The following is a 12,233-nucleotide window of genomic DNA, read 5'->3' as shown; positions in this document are numbered from 1 at the left end:
TTTCACACTTCAATTATCTTCAATAATCCAAAGTCTTTATGAATCAATCTGCTTATATGTGGTTCTGTGCTAGGAGCTAATCAAACTAAATTAAAAGGACTCAGTGCCCTCGTTCTATGTATTTGCCTTATAAGCCATGACAGATACATGGATACAGGCCAAAACAGATGGATAACAGAAAGGAAGCGTGGTGTGATGCAAAGAGTAAGGGCTCTGGGGTCAGAGGACCTGGGTGCAAATCTCCCCTTTGTCACTACCTGTGTGACCATGAGTGACCTTAATCTCCCTGAACCTCAGTTTCCTCATCCGTAAAATGATGGGGTTTAGACCACACGGCTTCTGAGACTCTTTCCAGCTCTAGACCTCTGAGCCTCATTCACACATCACATGAATAAGTACAGGAGTTAAATGGGGAATGAAGCTGGAATCATGGGAACCCGGCATATTAACTCCTTCTCTCCTCCTTCCCTCATCAGACATCCCAGGAGTTTGTGCAAAAGCTGACCCAGCGGCTGGGGAGCAAGAAAGCTGAGGAGACTGGTGGCTTTCAGGAGGCGCCGCTGGCTTATGATGCCATCTGGGCTTTGGCTTTGGCATTGAACAAGACGTCAGGGGGCGGCGGGGTACATTCGAGTGGTGGCGTGCGACTGGAGGACTTCAACTATAACAACCAGACCATTACAGACCAGATCTACCGCGCGATGAACTCTTCCTCCTTTGAAGGAGTCTCTGTGAGTCTTGTCCCATGCTTTGCTTTCCGCTAGGCTCTTTTCTCATTCAAAGACTTTTACCCTTTAAAATAGCTTTCCTTCTCCAGACCCACAGTATACTTTTATTCAGAATAGATTTTTTTTTAATTTCCTTAGATTGATGGACATAACCTTTCTTTGTTCCCAATCTCATTTTTGGCACTTGTCTGTTCCCCATCCCCTTAGAAAGTTACAGAAATAGCCAATATAAAGGCAACTAGCTGGTGCAGTGGATAGAATGCTGGACCTGGACTCAGGAAGACCTGAATTAAAATGTTGCCTCAAAGACTTACTAGCAATGGGACCTTGGATAAAAGTTGTGAGGATAAAATGAAAAATGTATTTATAAAGCCTTCATCAAAGCCTTAAAACTCTTTGTAAATGTTATTGTTATAAAAGAGAATTATTATTATTTTAAGAGAGAAAGTATTCAGTTTCCTTTAGACCTGTTATCAGATTGCCACCCGATTTTCATGAGTTTCTTTAATACCGTAGAATTTTTATCACTGGAAGAGAATCTAGAGAGCATCTCCACAAACATGGTCATTTTATAGGTGAGGAAATTGAGGCCCATAGAGGTTTATGATTTGCCCAGGGTCATACAGCTATGAAGGTAAAGGTAGAACTAGACCATAGATCTCTTAACTCAGTCTAGGGCTCTTTATAATTTGAAGTTGATTTGCTGTCACAGATGCTTAGCTTCTTCTCTTTAGGGGAACGATGTTTTAAAATCTAGGGTACTGACAACTGGGGTGTGTCCTATATGTAGGAAAATACCATAAATAGCATTTATTGAAAACACGAGAAATGAAAGTGTCCCTGATTTGCTTTTTTTTTTCTGCCCTCCTTTGTTCATCCCTCCTCACTTCCCTCCTCCCATCCCCATTTCCTCCCTTTAGGGCCATGTGGTATTTGATGCTAGTGGTTCTAGGATGGCTCGGACTCTCATTGAACAGCTGCAGGGTGAGGGCAAGGTTTGTGGGGAGGAGATTTGGGATGTGGGAGGGATCCTAAGTGGAGAGGGAGACACCAAATGGGGAGAGCTGTCGAGTGGAACACTGAGAAAAATTACAAGGTCATTTCATTTACTTTTCCCCTGTGCCCTGGCTTATCTTCTCCATTCTTCAGGTTGAAGAAAGCGACAACCCTAAAAGTTCCATCTATTTGTCTTTCTTCCATCCATCCATCCATCCATCCATCCATCCATCCATCCACCTATCTATCTGTCTGTGTGGCTATCTATAATAAATTGGATTAAATCCTATTTCCCCAATGACTTATATGACCATTTCAGAGATCCTTTAACCTCATTTCTGATAGACCTTAAAATGCCAAGTTTCTTATATTAAATTTTCACCACTCTAACTTTCATCCTCTCTCTTCCAATCAAGGAGTTTTAATCTGTTTCTGTGTTATTCTGTTTGTGTTAAACTGTTAATGTGCTTTAAATTTACAAAGGGTTCTAATTATTTCAAACAACACTGCCATTTAAATGAACTTCATCAGTTTTTTTGTAATGTCAACCACCGCCCTGCTTTTTAAGTTTGGCATTTCTGTAAACTGACGAATCATTATTGAATTGGGTTTTCTTAATGGGAGCATTCCTGTGTGGCCAATAAGCTTCTCTGAATTAATTTACCATCTCTAGTCCTTGGTAAAGATTTCTTGGGTCTCTTTGAAAATCTCCTTTTTTTCTACCCCATTCCCTTCTTTTTGTATCCAGGATGAGAAAAAAAGAAAGATATTTAACTACCATGGAAGGGATATAAGGTAGGTGCTTGCAGAAGCTGCCTAGAACAGAGAATGGCAGGGAGGAGTGTGACACATTGCAATGGATAACTGAGAAAGGTTGTGGAGCAGCCCTTCTCTAGAGAGTTTTAAAGCTAGGAATGATTCTTGTCTGTCTGAGTTGGCTTAGGTATGCTGTACTACTTTCATGGAGACAAATGAAATGAACACTACCAAAATCCTTTTGATTCTGAACTTGACATCCCTAGGGTCAGATAGAAGAGAAGTCAAAGACAGTGGCAGTGTGGCTTTTCAGGAAATGGGGAAAGAAGGAAATTCAGATTATTTTCTAAATTCGTCTTATGCCTTCTCTCTTCCTTTCTTCCTCCTAGGTGGAAAATATATGCAGATTGGCTACTATGACAGCACCAAGGATGACCTCCACTGGCTGGGTGCTGACAAGTGGATTGGTAAGTGACATCTATTGTCTTTTCTGTGACTTTATTTCCTATATCCCTCGTCCTTCTGAGAAGGGAACAAACAAACAGGCCATTAATGTTGGTGGAGGTGGGGGAGGGCTGTGGCTAGAAGGTGGCAGCTATAGCACGAGACCCAGGATCAGGAAATTGGAAGGGGAGATTCTTATCTTGGTGAAGAACTATTGGAGTAGTTCATGGAGTAGTAAGAGAGTCACAGATTTTAGCAGTAGGTATATTGAAGTTTAGGGTTGGGGCCCACCACCATAGATATGTGGTGGTTGAAGGAAGGAAATGGTTTTCACATTGAGAGTTTCTGTTGTAGTGGAAAGACCATGAGCATAAGAGAATCTGTGTTTTCTTCCATTAGCTAGCTATGTGACCTTAGGCAAAATAGTTAACTTTTCTGTGGTTCATTTTTCATATTTGTAAAATAAGATGATTGATCTAGACAATATCTAAAACTCTTTATAGGTCTAATATTTTATTATTTTTTTACAATTCTATATTCTGGTGTTATCATGGCAATATTCCAAACAATCTAAACTCCTGACGACTTGAGATGAAAATTCAGGAAGCAAACTGGGGTGTTTATCCTGTAGAAGACAGGTTAGGAATGACCAAATTTTTATCTGCAAGCACATAAAGAGTTTTAAAGGAGAAGAATGCTACACAGTACTCTTTTTTTATGTGGAAATTAGTTTAAATTAAAACAGATAACAATCAGTTAAAAAGAAAGGTGTCAAAGAGGAACAACTTGGAGCTGGGTAACCAAGGGTAAATGTATAGTCTCCATCCTGAAGATGTTTAAGAAAAAGATAAGAAGCTAGCCAAGCGTCTGTCCCTTATGGCTTATATTATGGATACCCCACATTTTTCTTTGTGCTGTTTCAGCACCTTGTTGCTTTATTTAAATATAGCCTTCTCCTTTTCTAACTATTGTATGCATATAATATGTATGTATTTATAAATATACACTTTTTATATATGTGTGTGTATATATGTACACACACACATACACACACACACACACACATTTTATTTAAAGTGAAGGTAATTATTTTGGAGAACTTTGGGAGGATTTTGTGATATCCCTTAAGGAATTTGTAGATACTCTGAGGTATTGTGGTTTAGATATTCTCTCTAAAAGCAGACACTGGACTAGATAATGTGTTCAAGATTTTTTTCCAGCTCTGTGATTCTATAGGTCTCTTACTTGATGACTTTTTGATTCAAGCCTAGAAGAAACCTCTTTTAGTCCACCCTTTTGCCTGATCATGACTGTGCTCTATTCCTTTCACTGTACTGTATCTCCCTTTGCTTAAGAAATGGAAACTTTACAACCTACTTTGGTGATGAAACTCAGCATCTCTTCCAATTCTCTCTGTTAGGGATACTTGTTCCCATAGTGTAACGTCTAGATCTTCTGTAGCCTCCCTCCTTTCCTTAGTTGGATTAGGATTTCATATTTAGGATTTCATATATATACATATGTATATGTATATACATATATATACACACACACATATACATACACACATGCACATATACATATACATACATACATACATACATACATATATATATAGATATATATATAGATATATATATATACAGATATATATATGTATTCAGAGACATTTGTTTCAGATCCCTCACCCTTTAAGGTTCTCTCTTTTTTTTCTTTTTCTGTTTCATTTCCTTCCCCAATCTAGGAGGGTCCCCCCCAGCTGACCAAACCGTGGTCATCATGACATTCCGGTATCTATCCCAGAAGCTCTTTATCTCAGTCTCAGTACTGTCCAGTTTGGGCATCGTGCTGGCCATCGTTTGTCTGTCCTTTAACATCTACAACTCTCATGTCCGGTCAGTTCCTACTACACCTTTCTCTGGTTTTTTTTTTTTTTTTGGTCTTTGGCTCTCAAATGACTACTATGGCCTCTACCCATCGGTCTACCCATAAGTGGATATCATGGTAGAAATAAAGCTTTGGCTCATCACAAAGCCAAACCCCAAGGGTGTCCGCCCGGTGTTGGCTCACTGACTTCTCAGTTAGCACTTGAATTAAAGGTAGGAATATAGATATAAATTCCTTCCTATCCTTTGGGGAAAATGGCCCCTCAGGATCACATTAAGGCACTGATGGGTCCTAAGCAAAATGTAAACCCAAGGACACTTGTGACACTGATAGACCCTCTGTAGCCCTACCTTTTGCCGAGTTATGAACATGGTCTTTTCCCCTCTTCCTTCCTAAAGAGAGAGATTTTTATCTATATCCAAAGACTAATCTGCCCTTAACATGATTTCTAAGCCTTTTAAGGCCTACTTTCTTGTGGTCCCATAGTCTCCATGCCTGGGCTTAGACCTGTGGTGTTGAGTGGGAAAGGTTGAGTTTATCCACAGAGGGGTAATTGGTCTTCCCATTCCCCCCTCTATTCTAGGTATATCCAGAACTCACAGCCAAACTTGAACAATCTGACTGCTGTGGGCTGCTCCTTGGCTCTAGCTGCTGTTTTCCCACTTGGGCTGGATGGCTACCACATTAGGCAAGGCCACTTCCCCTTTGTTTGTCAGGTAAGGAACTTTGATCCTGGAACTTGTGTCCTACTACCATCTTGCTTAAGACATCTCTCATGTTTTATTTTCTCTTCTTTTTCCCTTTCCCCTTACAACTTTGCCCTCCATATTCCTTTCCTCCACCTAGTGATACCCCATGCTTGTCTCTGCCTGACTATTCAAGTCCTTCCCAGCCTTTTTCATTTTGTAATAAATTCCAGGGAATGGCATAGTGAACAAAGAAATGGCCTTGGAATCAGGATGTTTTGGTTTCGAGTCCTGCTTCTGGCTGTGTGATCCTGGGGCAGGTCCATTACCCTCAGTACCCCAGGCAACTGTGCAACTATAAGTTGCAAAGCAGTTGCCAATCCACATTGCTTCAGGTAGTAACCAGAGCGGGAGCTCCCTACATGGATGACATTTTGTAAAAAAAAAAAAAAAAATGGAAAGGATTCCAAAATCACTATTAGACACCTTGTGGGTAGAAGATGAAGTGGTGGGAAAGCAAAAACATGCACGGATAAGAAATCCACTAAGGTAACATCCCTGTGGTGTGGTAGGAGTTCAGGATAAGAACTGAAGACTGGCAAGAGGGAGCCCCGCATTGGGTTGGGGAGCACTTTATCATAACTACCCCATGCCCATTTTCTTGGCACTCTTCACCCTCCCCCATCTCCTTTTCTCCATATTTCTTCTTTTCTGAATCCTCATATCTTGTGTCTGCTCTCTCTCAACCTTCTTCCTCCTCTATCTGCTCCACCATCTTCAACTCCTCTGTTCAAGTCTCTCCCTTGTTTCCTACTTTCTTCCCTCCACTTTCCACAATGCATATACGTATTATTTTTCTTTCCTTAGGCCCGACTCTGGCTTTTAGGCCTGGGTTTCAGTCTGGGGTATGGCTCCATGTTCACTAAGATCTGGTGGGTCCACACAGTATTCACAAAGAAGGAAGAAAAAAAGGAAAGAAGGAAGGTGAGCTGACCTGGCCTCTCCCCTAACCCTCTGCCAAGCCTAGCCTCCCCTACTTCAATATCCTGATCCTTTTCAGGAATCATTGATAGATCTTTGGTGGTATTGAAGGTGGGGAGTGGCTGGATCCTGGAGGGTGGGGCACTCTCTATTAATAATTGCCATATCCTCTTTGGCTCAGACTCTAGAATCCTGGAAACTTTATGCTACAGTGGGGCTGCTGGTGGGACTGGATGTTTTCACGTTGATTATTTGGCAGATTGTGGATCCTTTACATCGAACTATTGAGGTACACTTAAAAATCTATGGAACTGGAACTGAAGGGGCTGAGGACAATTCATAAAGGCATTGATCTTGTTAGAAATTAGTTCAGAAGACCTCAGCAGAGATAACTCTCTGGCTCCTGTTAGGCGTCAGAGAGACTCTTCTCATAGAAAGAACTCTATCAAAGGCTTATTTAGTATACAGTTTGGGGGTGGGGGGGGAGGAAGCAGAAGACTTAAGGTATTATGTACATAATAATCAGGCAGGCATAAGGTATTGAAGCTCTCAAAAGTGGGGAGCTGGGGTTTGGGTGTGAGGATGGGGAAGGGAAGCTCACAGACACAGAATGGGAACTGGGGATGTTATTGAGTGGGAGGTACTGGTATTGAGGATAACTTATTCAGGGAAAGGGGAAAAATTGGAGACCATATCCTAGACAGAAAATAGAGTATGAGAAGTGGCAGTCTTTGTACCTATGGTCCCATTTTTCCCTATAGTCTTTCACCAAGGAGGAGCCAAAGCAAGATATTGATATCTCCATTCTACCCCAGCTGGAGCACTGCAGCTCCAAGAAGATGAATACTTGGCTCGGTGGGTGGGGCATGGGGAACTTGGAGATGAAAGTGGTCATGAAAACAGAAGGGAGGAGGACAGGAACAGTAAAGGGGGTTGGAGGAAATGGGTAGGAATCACCTGGGGCAAGATTGACAAAGTTTTAACATTTTTAACTACTTGGATTGCATATCTCCCTTGCAAAAGTATTTCATATAATAAAGGCCTTTCCAAGAATGGAAGAAAATTTGTCTCTGCAAGGACTGAAACTCTAAGATAGAGATATGAGTCACACTTCTGTAGTGGCAGAGGAATAAGCTGGGACTACCTTATCGACAAGTATATACCATCTGTGACTGGCAAGTCATAGGCTTCATTCTCTTTTGGTTCAGTTGGTGTTGCTGTGTTCTGTAGCCACAGACTATATCCTTAAACCTGGAAAGTCCTGTTATGCATATCCCATGTTTGTTGTTGGCTGCCAGAATAGGTGATCTGGAAAGCCAGTATGTTCAGTATAGTCCATCACGATTACTAAGAAAAGAACTTGGAGCACATGCCTTGCTGAAAAGAGGCCAGCAGTATTCAAGCAGTATTCAAGGGATAGCACCTTATAGGGAAAAAGGAATGAGGTTTAGGGAAGCCGAGTGGGAGGTGGAGTCAGTATGGGAGGGAGGGAAGAAGGGATTGGTGGTGCTACTGGATAAAGGAGTCTAGAAAGGTCACCCATCACTTTGCTTTAATGACAAATTATGGAGCTGTTATAAAAGATGGCAGCTGGTGAAGGATTAGGGTAGTTGGGGGGAATGGGGAAAGGAACAGGTGTTGGTAGGGAATGAAGATCAATGTTTTCCATGTGACCTTTTTAATCCCTAGGTATCTTCTATGGGTATAAGGGACTGTTGCTGCTGCTTGGGATTTTCCTTGCCTATGAGACCAAGAGCGTCTCCACTGAGAAAATCAATGACCACCGTGCTGTTGGCATGGCAATCTACAATGTGGCGGTGAGCCACTTTGATGTGATCTCTGAATCAATGGCCTATGACTACGTGTGGGCAGATCCTCCCAGAGCTCAGAAATGGAGTTCTGATAGCATTAGGGTTGTGGAACCTAAGATCAGAGCCTTAACCAAGAATTGTGATGCTAGAGCAAATTCACCAGGGCTGGGTAGGGAGGTGGGGAAAGGGGAGAGTGGAATTGGGTGGAGGTGGCGCAGTTTTCCCTGGGTGCAGTCATACTGGAAAAGGAGTTGACTCGTTCCCCAGGGAGCCTGGCTCATGCCACCATGGCTTAGAAAACAGTCCCTGACCTTTCCACAGCCCCCTACTTTAGGAAGAGTTACAGAGGAAAGATGACAGTAGAGTGACACCACCTTTAGGAGACTGGGGTAGGTGGCTGTGGACTGGGAGGTGGATTGAACTGGGAGATACAGCCTGGAAACATACCTCCCATTGTTAGCAGCTTGGGTGGAGGCACCCTTATTATGGCTTCGGCTAAGGTTCACATTAAGTCTAAAAGAAGTGGATTCTACTCTGCCTCTTCACGGTGCTTTGTTCACAGTATCATTTAATAAGTGGTTATTGAATGGAATTAAATGTTTTTCCATTTCTGAGGCAGATGGGGAATATCAAGTGTGTGTAGGCTAATTCTATGCCTACCTATTGACTATACTCATATCTCTGAGGAAGCAGAAGAGAGAAGGGGATTGGTCAGGACTGGGGAAATGATAGGTGGGATAAGTTTCTTTGGAATTCATCTCCAAATCAGTGGTTATCATGATCCCTGATAGAGGTCATTTCTAATGAGATAGCCAATACCAACATGCTTTCCTCAGTGGCTCCCCAAACTGGCATTGTGGTAAGAATTAGGGAGGGAGGAAATTTGTCCCACGTCTTCTTGGACTCTAAAATTCCTAGTGTCTTTAATCTCTTATTTTTCAGGTCCTGTGTCTCATCACTGCCCCAGTCACTATGATCCTGTCCAGTCAACAGGATGCTGCTTTTGCCTTTGCTTCTCTTGCCATTGTATTTTCCTCCTACATTACCCTAGTCGTGCTTTTTGTGCCCAAGGTGAGGCTTTGGGATAGGAGGAAGCTGTTTTTCTTAACAAATTCTCCTTCCTTAATCTGGATTTGTCCATGTTTTCTAATTCTTCCTGACTCTATCTCTGTCCTTTTGTCTTTTATTTCTCTTTTCCTTAACCCTCTTTGTTATTGCTCTTGTAGTCTATCCCTTCCCATAACCCAGGACTTCCCTCTCCCCCTCCACATACTTTCTAGGCTATTTGAGTTTACCCTTCCCCCTCCCCACCTTAGCCGTTAGACTCAGATGAGTGTTTTGTTCTTCTTTTCTGTACCAATTCCCCTCAGATGCGGAGGCTGATCACCAGAGGAGAGTGGCAGTCTGAGGCCCAAGACACCATGAAGACAGGTTCATCTACTAATAACAATGAGGAAGAGAAATCACGACTCCTAGAGAAAGAGAATCGGGAGCTAGAGAAGATTATTGCTGAGGTGGGTGGAGGAGTCTAAGGGAAGGTCAGCTTGTGACTCTGAGGGATGGGTAGTTTTGGGAAGAAGGGTTTGTGGGGTTTATATTTTATTTTGTCATATTTATATATGTTGAAAGCTTTCACTTCTTACCTTTTCCCCTTTCATCCATTTCCTTCTAACTCCTTTCATCTCTTGCCATTCTCCTGGTATCCCTTTCCTTCCCCCTTCCTCAATTCCTTCCTCCTTTTTTCCTACATCTTTCCCTCTCCTTCTTCAACATCCCCTCCCTATTCCCCATCATCTCTTTCCCTTCTGCTCTTGTTTTTCTGCCACTAGAAAGAGGAACGTGTCTCTGAACTTCGCCATCAGCTCCAGTCTCGGCAGCAGCTCCGTTCACGGCGTCATCCCCCAACGCCCCCAGACCCTTCAGGGGGCCTTCCTTGTGGTACCTCTGAGCCACCTGACCGGCTCAGCTGTGATGGGAGCCGAGTCCATTTGCTCTATAAGTGAGGGAATGGAAATGATGGGAAGGGAAGTAGATAAGGGCTTTTTTTTGGGGAAGGGAGAGGAGTGGGGAAAGGGAAGCAGGTGGGGTGGGGGGGAGTGGGGAAAGATTTGCAGAACTTTGGGGAGAAATAGGGAGAAGCCCTCATGCTCCAGGGGACAGGAATGGGCTTTCTAATCCCACTGCTGTCAGTCTGTCTCTCCTAGGGTGGCTTGGGTTTCCAGTACTCTGGGAAACAAGCCTCTTTCCTCACACCCACACATCTTCATGTCCTGCTTTATTACCTCAGCTCTATTTGCTCTTGGTCATCTCTTGACGTGTATGTCCTCATCACTGCCATCTCCTGTCTTCTTGTGACTCACACCTAACTCCATCTCCCATCCACTTAACTCATCTAGTTCATACTTGTTGTATCCTCTGGACCCCTCCTCCCACATGCTTGTACCTTTTTATACTCTCATACACTCATAGTCCTCCCTACTTTATAAATGTGTCTTTTCCTTCCTTCTCTCCAGTGTTGGGCCATCCCTAGGCTAAACTTAGCACCTTTGTGCTTTCCCTCTCTTCTCCCTGCTCCCTCCTCACACTTTCAGGCTCTCCCATTTACCCTTCTTACTTTGCCCACGTTCTCCTTTTCCTTGCCCAGGCTTATTTGCACTTTTGCCTTGGGCTTGTTCTTGCCCTCGCTCACCGTTGCATATAGGCTCTTCCCGTACATCTTTGCTCACAAACATACTTGGTTTGCATTCAATTTAACACATGTATTTTAAGGATTTAATGTGTGCTAGGCACAGGAAAGATGAAAAACCACCTAGTCCCTGTCCTTGTGGAGCTTACAGTCTAGTAGAGATTAGATATGTTAACATTCAGTTTTAATACAAGTTAGAGTATTATAAACACATAGGAAAGGCCAGGGTGACATGAGCAATTGAACGATCATTTGTGGTTAGAGATGTCCAGCAAATTGGAGAAGCAGTGTGAGCTGATCTTGAAGACCCAGGTTCAAGTCCTGACTCTGACATGTACTAGCTGTGTGATACTGGTGAGTAACTTAAGCTCTCAGTGCTCTCGCCAACCCTCTAAGACCATAAGTCTCAGAGAAGGTGCCAACCTGCATTGATAGCTTCCTCACTTGAGAGTCCCCTATACCACTAAAATCACAGGTTCATTTCTATCATATGTGCTTTTCCATATGCCCCTATCTGCAAGTGCTGTAACGAATGCTTTCCCTACACATGCTCAGTCACCTCTGTATTCTTTGCACTTCTATAGCCACATGTTCACTTTTCCTATATATTCTCATTCATAAACCCATGTGCCCCTCCTACACATTCCTTGTTTATGTTGATGGATTTCCTCTCCTTCTTTGCTTACTTGCTTCCTCTTGCCCATACCCATACCCATGCCCATGCTATAACCACAATTTTTCTCCCCTTATGTGATACTCACCTTCCTATAGTCACAACCGCTTAGCACTCTATCCATATTCATGCCTGTCCTCCCTGTGATCCTTCCCTTCTGATACAACTCCTTTGGGCTTAGGTTTTGGGGAGAATTGATGAAGAAGGCATAGGGGGCATAATTGAATTACTTCTAATGGCTAGCTGGCAAGCAGTATTGACCTGAAGGAGGGATGCCTTCAACCACTAGGACAAACAGACGGACATACTGGGCATGGATATTTCCTCATATTGTGGTATCTTCTGGGGAAGATTCTCCTAGGCCTTCAATAAACCAGAGATCAATGTGGCATATGGCATCTCTTCCTTCCTCTATTGTTGAGAAAGGAGCAAACACCTCTTTATCTTGGAGAAGAGTGAAGAAATTACTTAAATTTTAAGTCAACGAGGAGATGTTGAGGAGGTGTTTGTTTTTTTTTTTTGTTTGTTTTGGGGGAGAGGGTGATAGTCAGCTGCTATTTAGAATCAGTGAGAGGAGGAAGGACT

At 42.8% G+C, this 12,233-nt stretch overlaps 1 protein-coding gene across 4 annotated transcripts in view; it reads left to right on the top strand.

Moving 5' to 3' along the window:
- GABBR1 (gamma-aminobutyric acid type B receptor subunit 1) overlaps nucleotides 1-10,356 on the top strand; it is a 56,842-nt gene extending 46,486 nt beyond the window's left edge. For 3 of the 4 annotated variants that reach the window (XM_036769038.1, XM_036769039.1, XM_036769040.1), the window contains 12 exons: nucleotides 477-731; nucleotides 1,649-1,712; nucleotides 2,870-2,947; nucleotides 4,669-4,819; nucleotides 5,395-5,527; nucleotides 6,365-6,481; nucleotides 6,660-6,767; nucleotides 7,240-7,333; nucleotides 8,168-8,295; nucleotides 9,232-9,360; nucleotides 9,660-9,803; nucleotides 10,119-10,356. In XM_036769038.1, the coding sequence (XP_036624933.1) occupies nucleotides 477-731; nucleotides 1,649-1,712; nucleotides 2,870-2,947; nucleotides 4,669-4,819; nucleotides 5,395-5,527; nucleotides 6,365-6,481; nucleotides 6,660-6,767; nucleotides 7,240-7,333; nucleotides 8,168-8,295; nucleotides 9,232-9,360; nucleotides 9,660-9,803; nucleotides 10,119-10,292 (1,575 nt within the window). In that variant the 3' untranslated portion in view covers nucleotides 10,293-10,356. Of the gene's footprint in view, nucleotides 1-476; nucleotides 732-1,648; nucleotides 1,713-2,869; nucleotides 2,948-4,668; nucleotides 4,820-5,394; nucleotides 5,528-6,364; nucleotides 6,482-6,659; nucleotides 6,768-7,239; nucleotides 7,334-8,167; nucleotides 8,296-9,231; nucleotides 9,361-9,659; nucleotides 9,804-10,118 lie in introns of those variants that run through there. The other variant, XM_036769041.1, reaches the window with a different exon arrangement.
- The last annotated feature ends 1,877 nt before the right edge of the window (nucleotides 10,357-12,233 follow it).

The sequence above is a fragment of the Trichosurus vulpecula genome, chromosome 7 (genome assembly GCF_011100635.1).
Source record: "Trichosurus vulpecula isolate mTriVul1 chromosome 7, mTriVul1.pri, whole genome shotgun sequence".
Lineage (NCBI taxonomy): Eukaryota > Metazoa > Chordata > Mammalia > Diprotodontia > Phalangeridae > Trichosurus > Trichosurus vulpecula.
The sequence above is the reverse complement of the archived record's forward strand: the minus strand, read 5'-3'. Positions and strand labels throughout refer to the sequence as shown.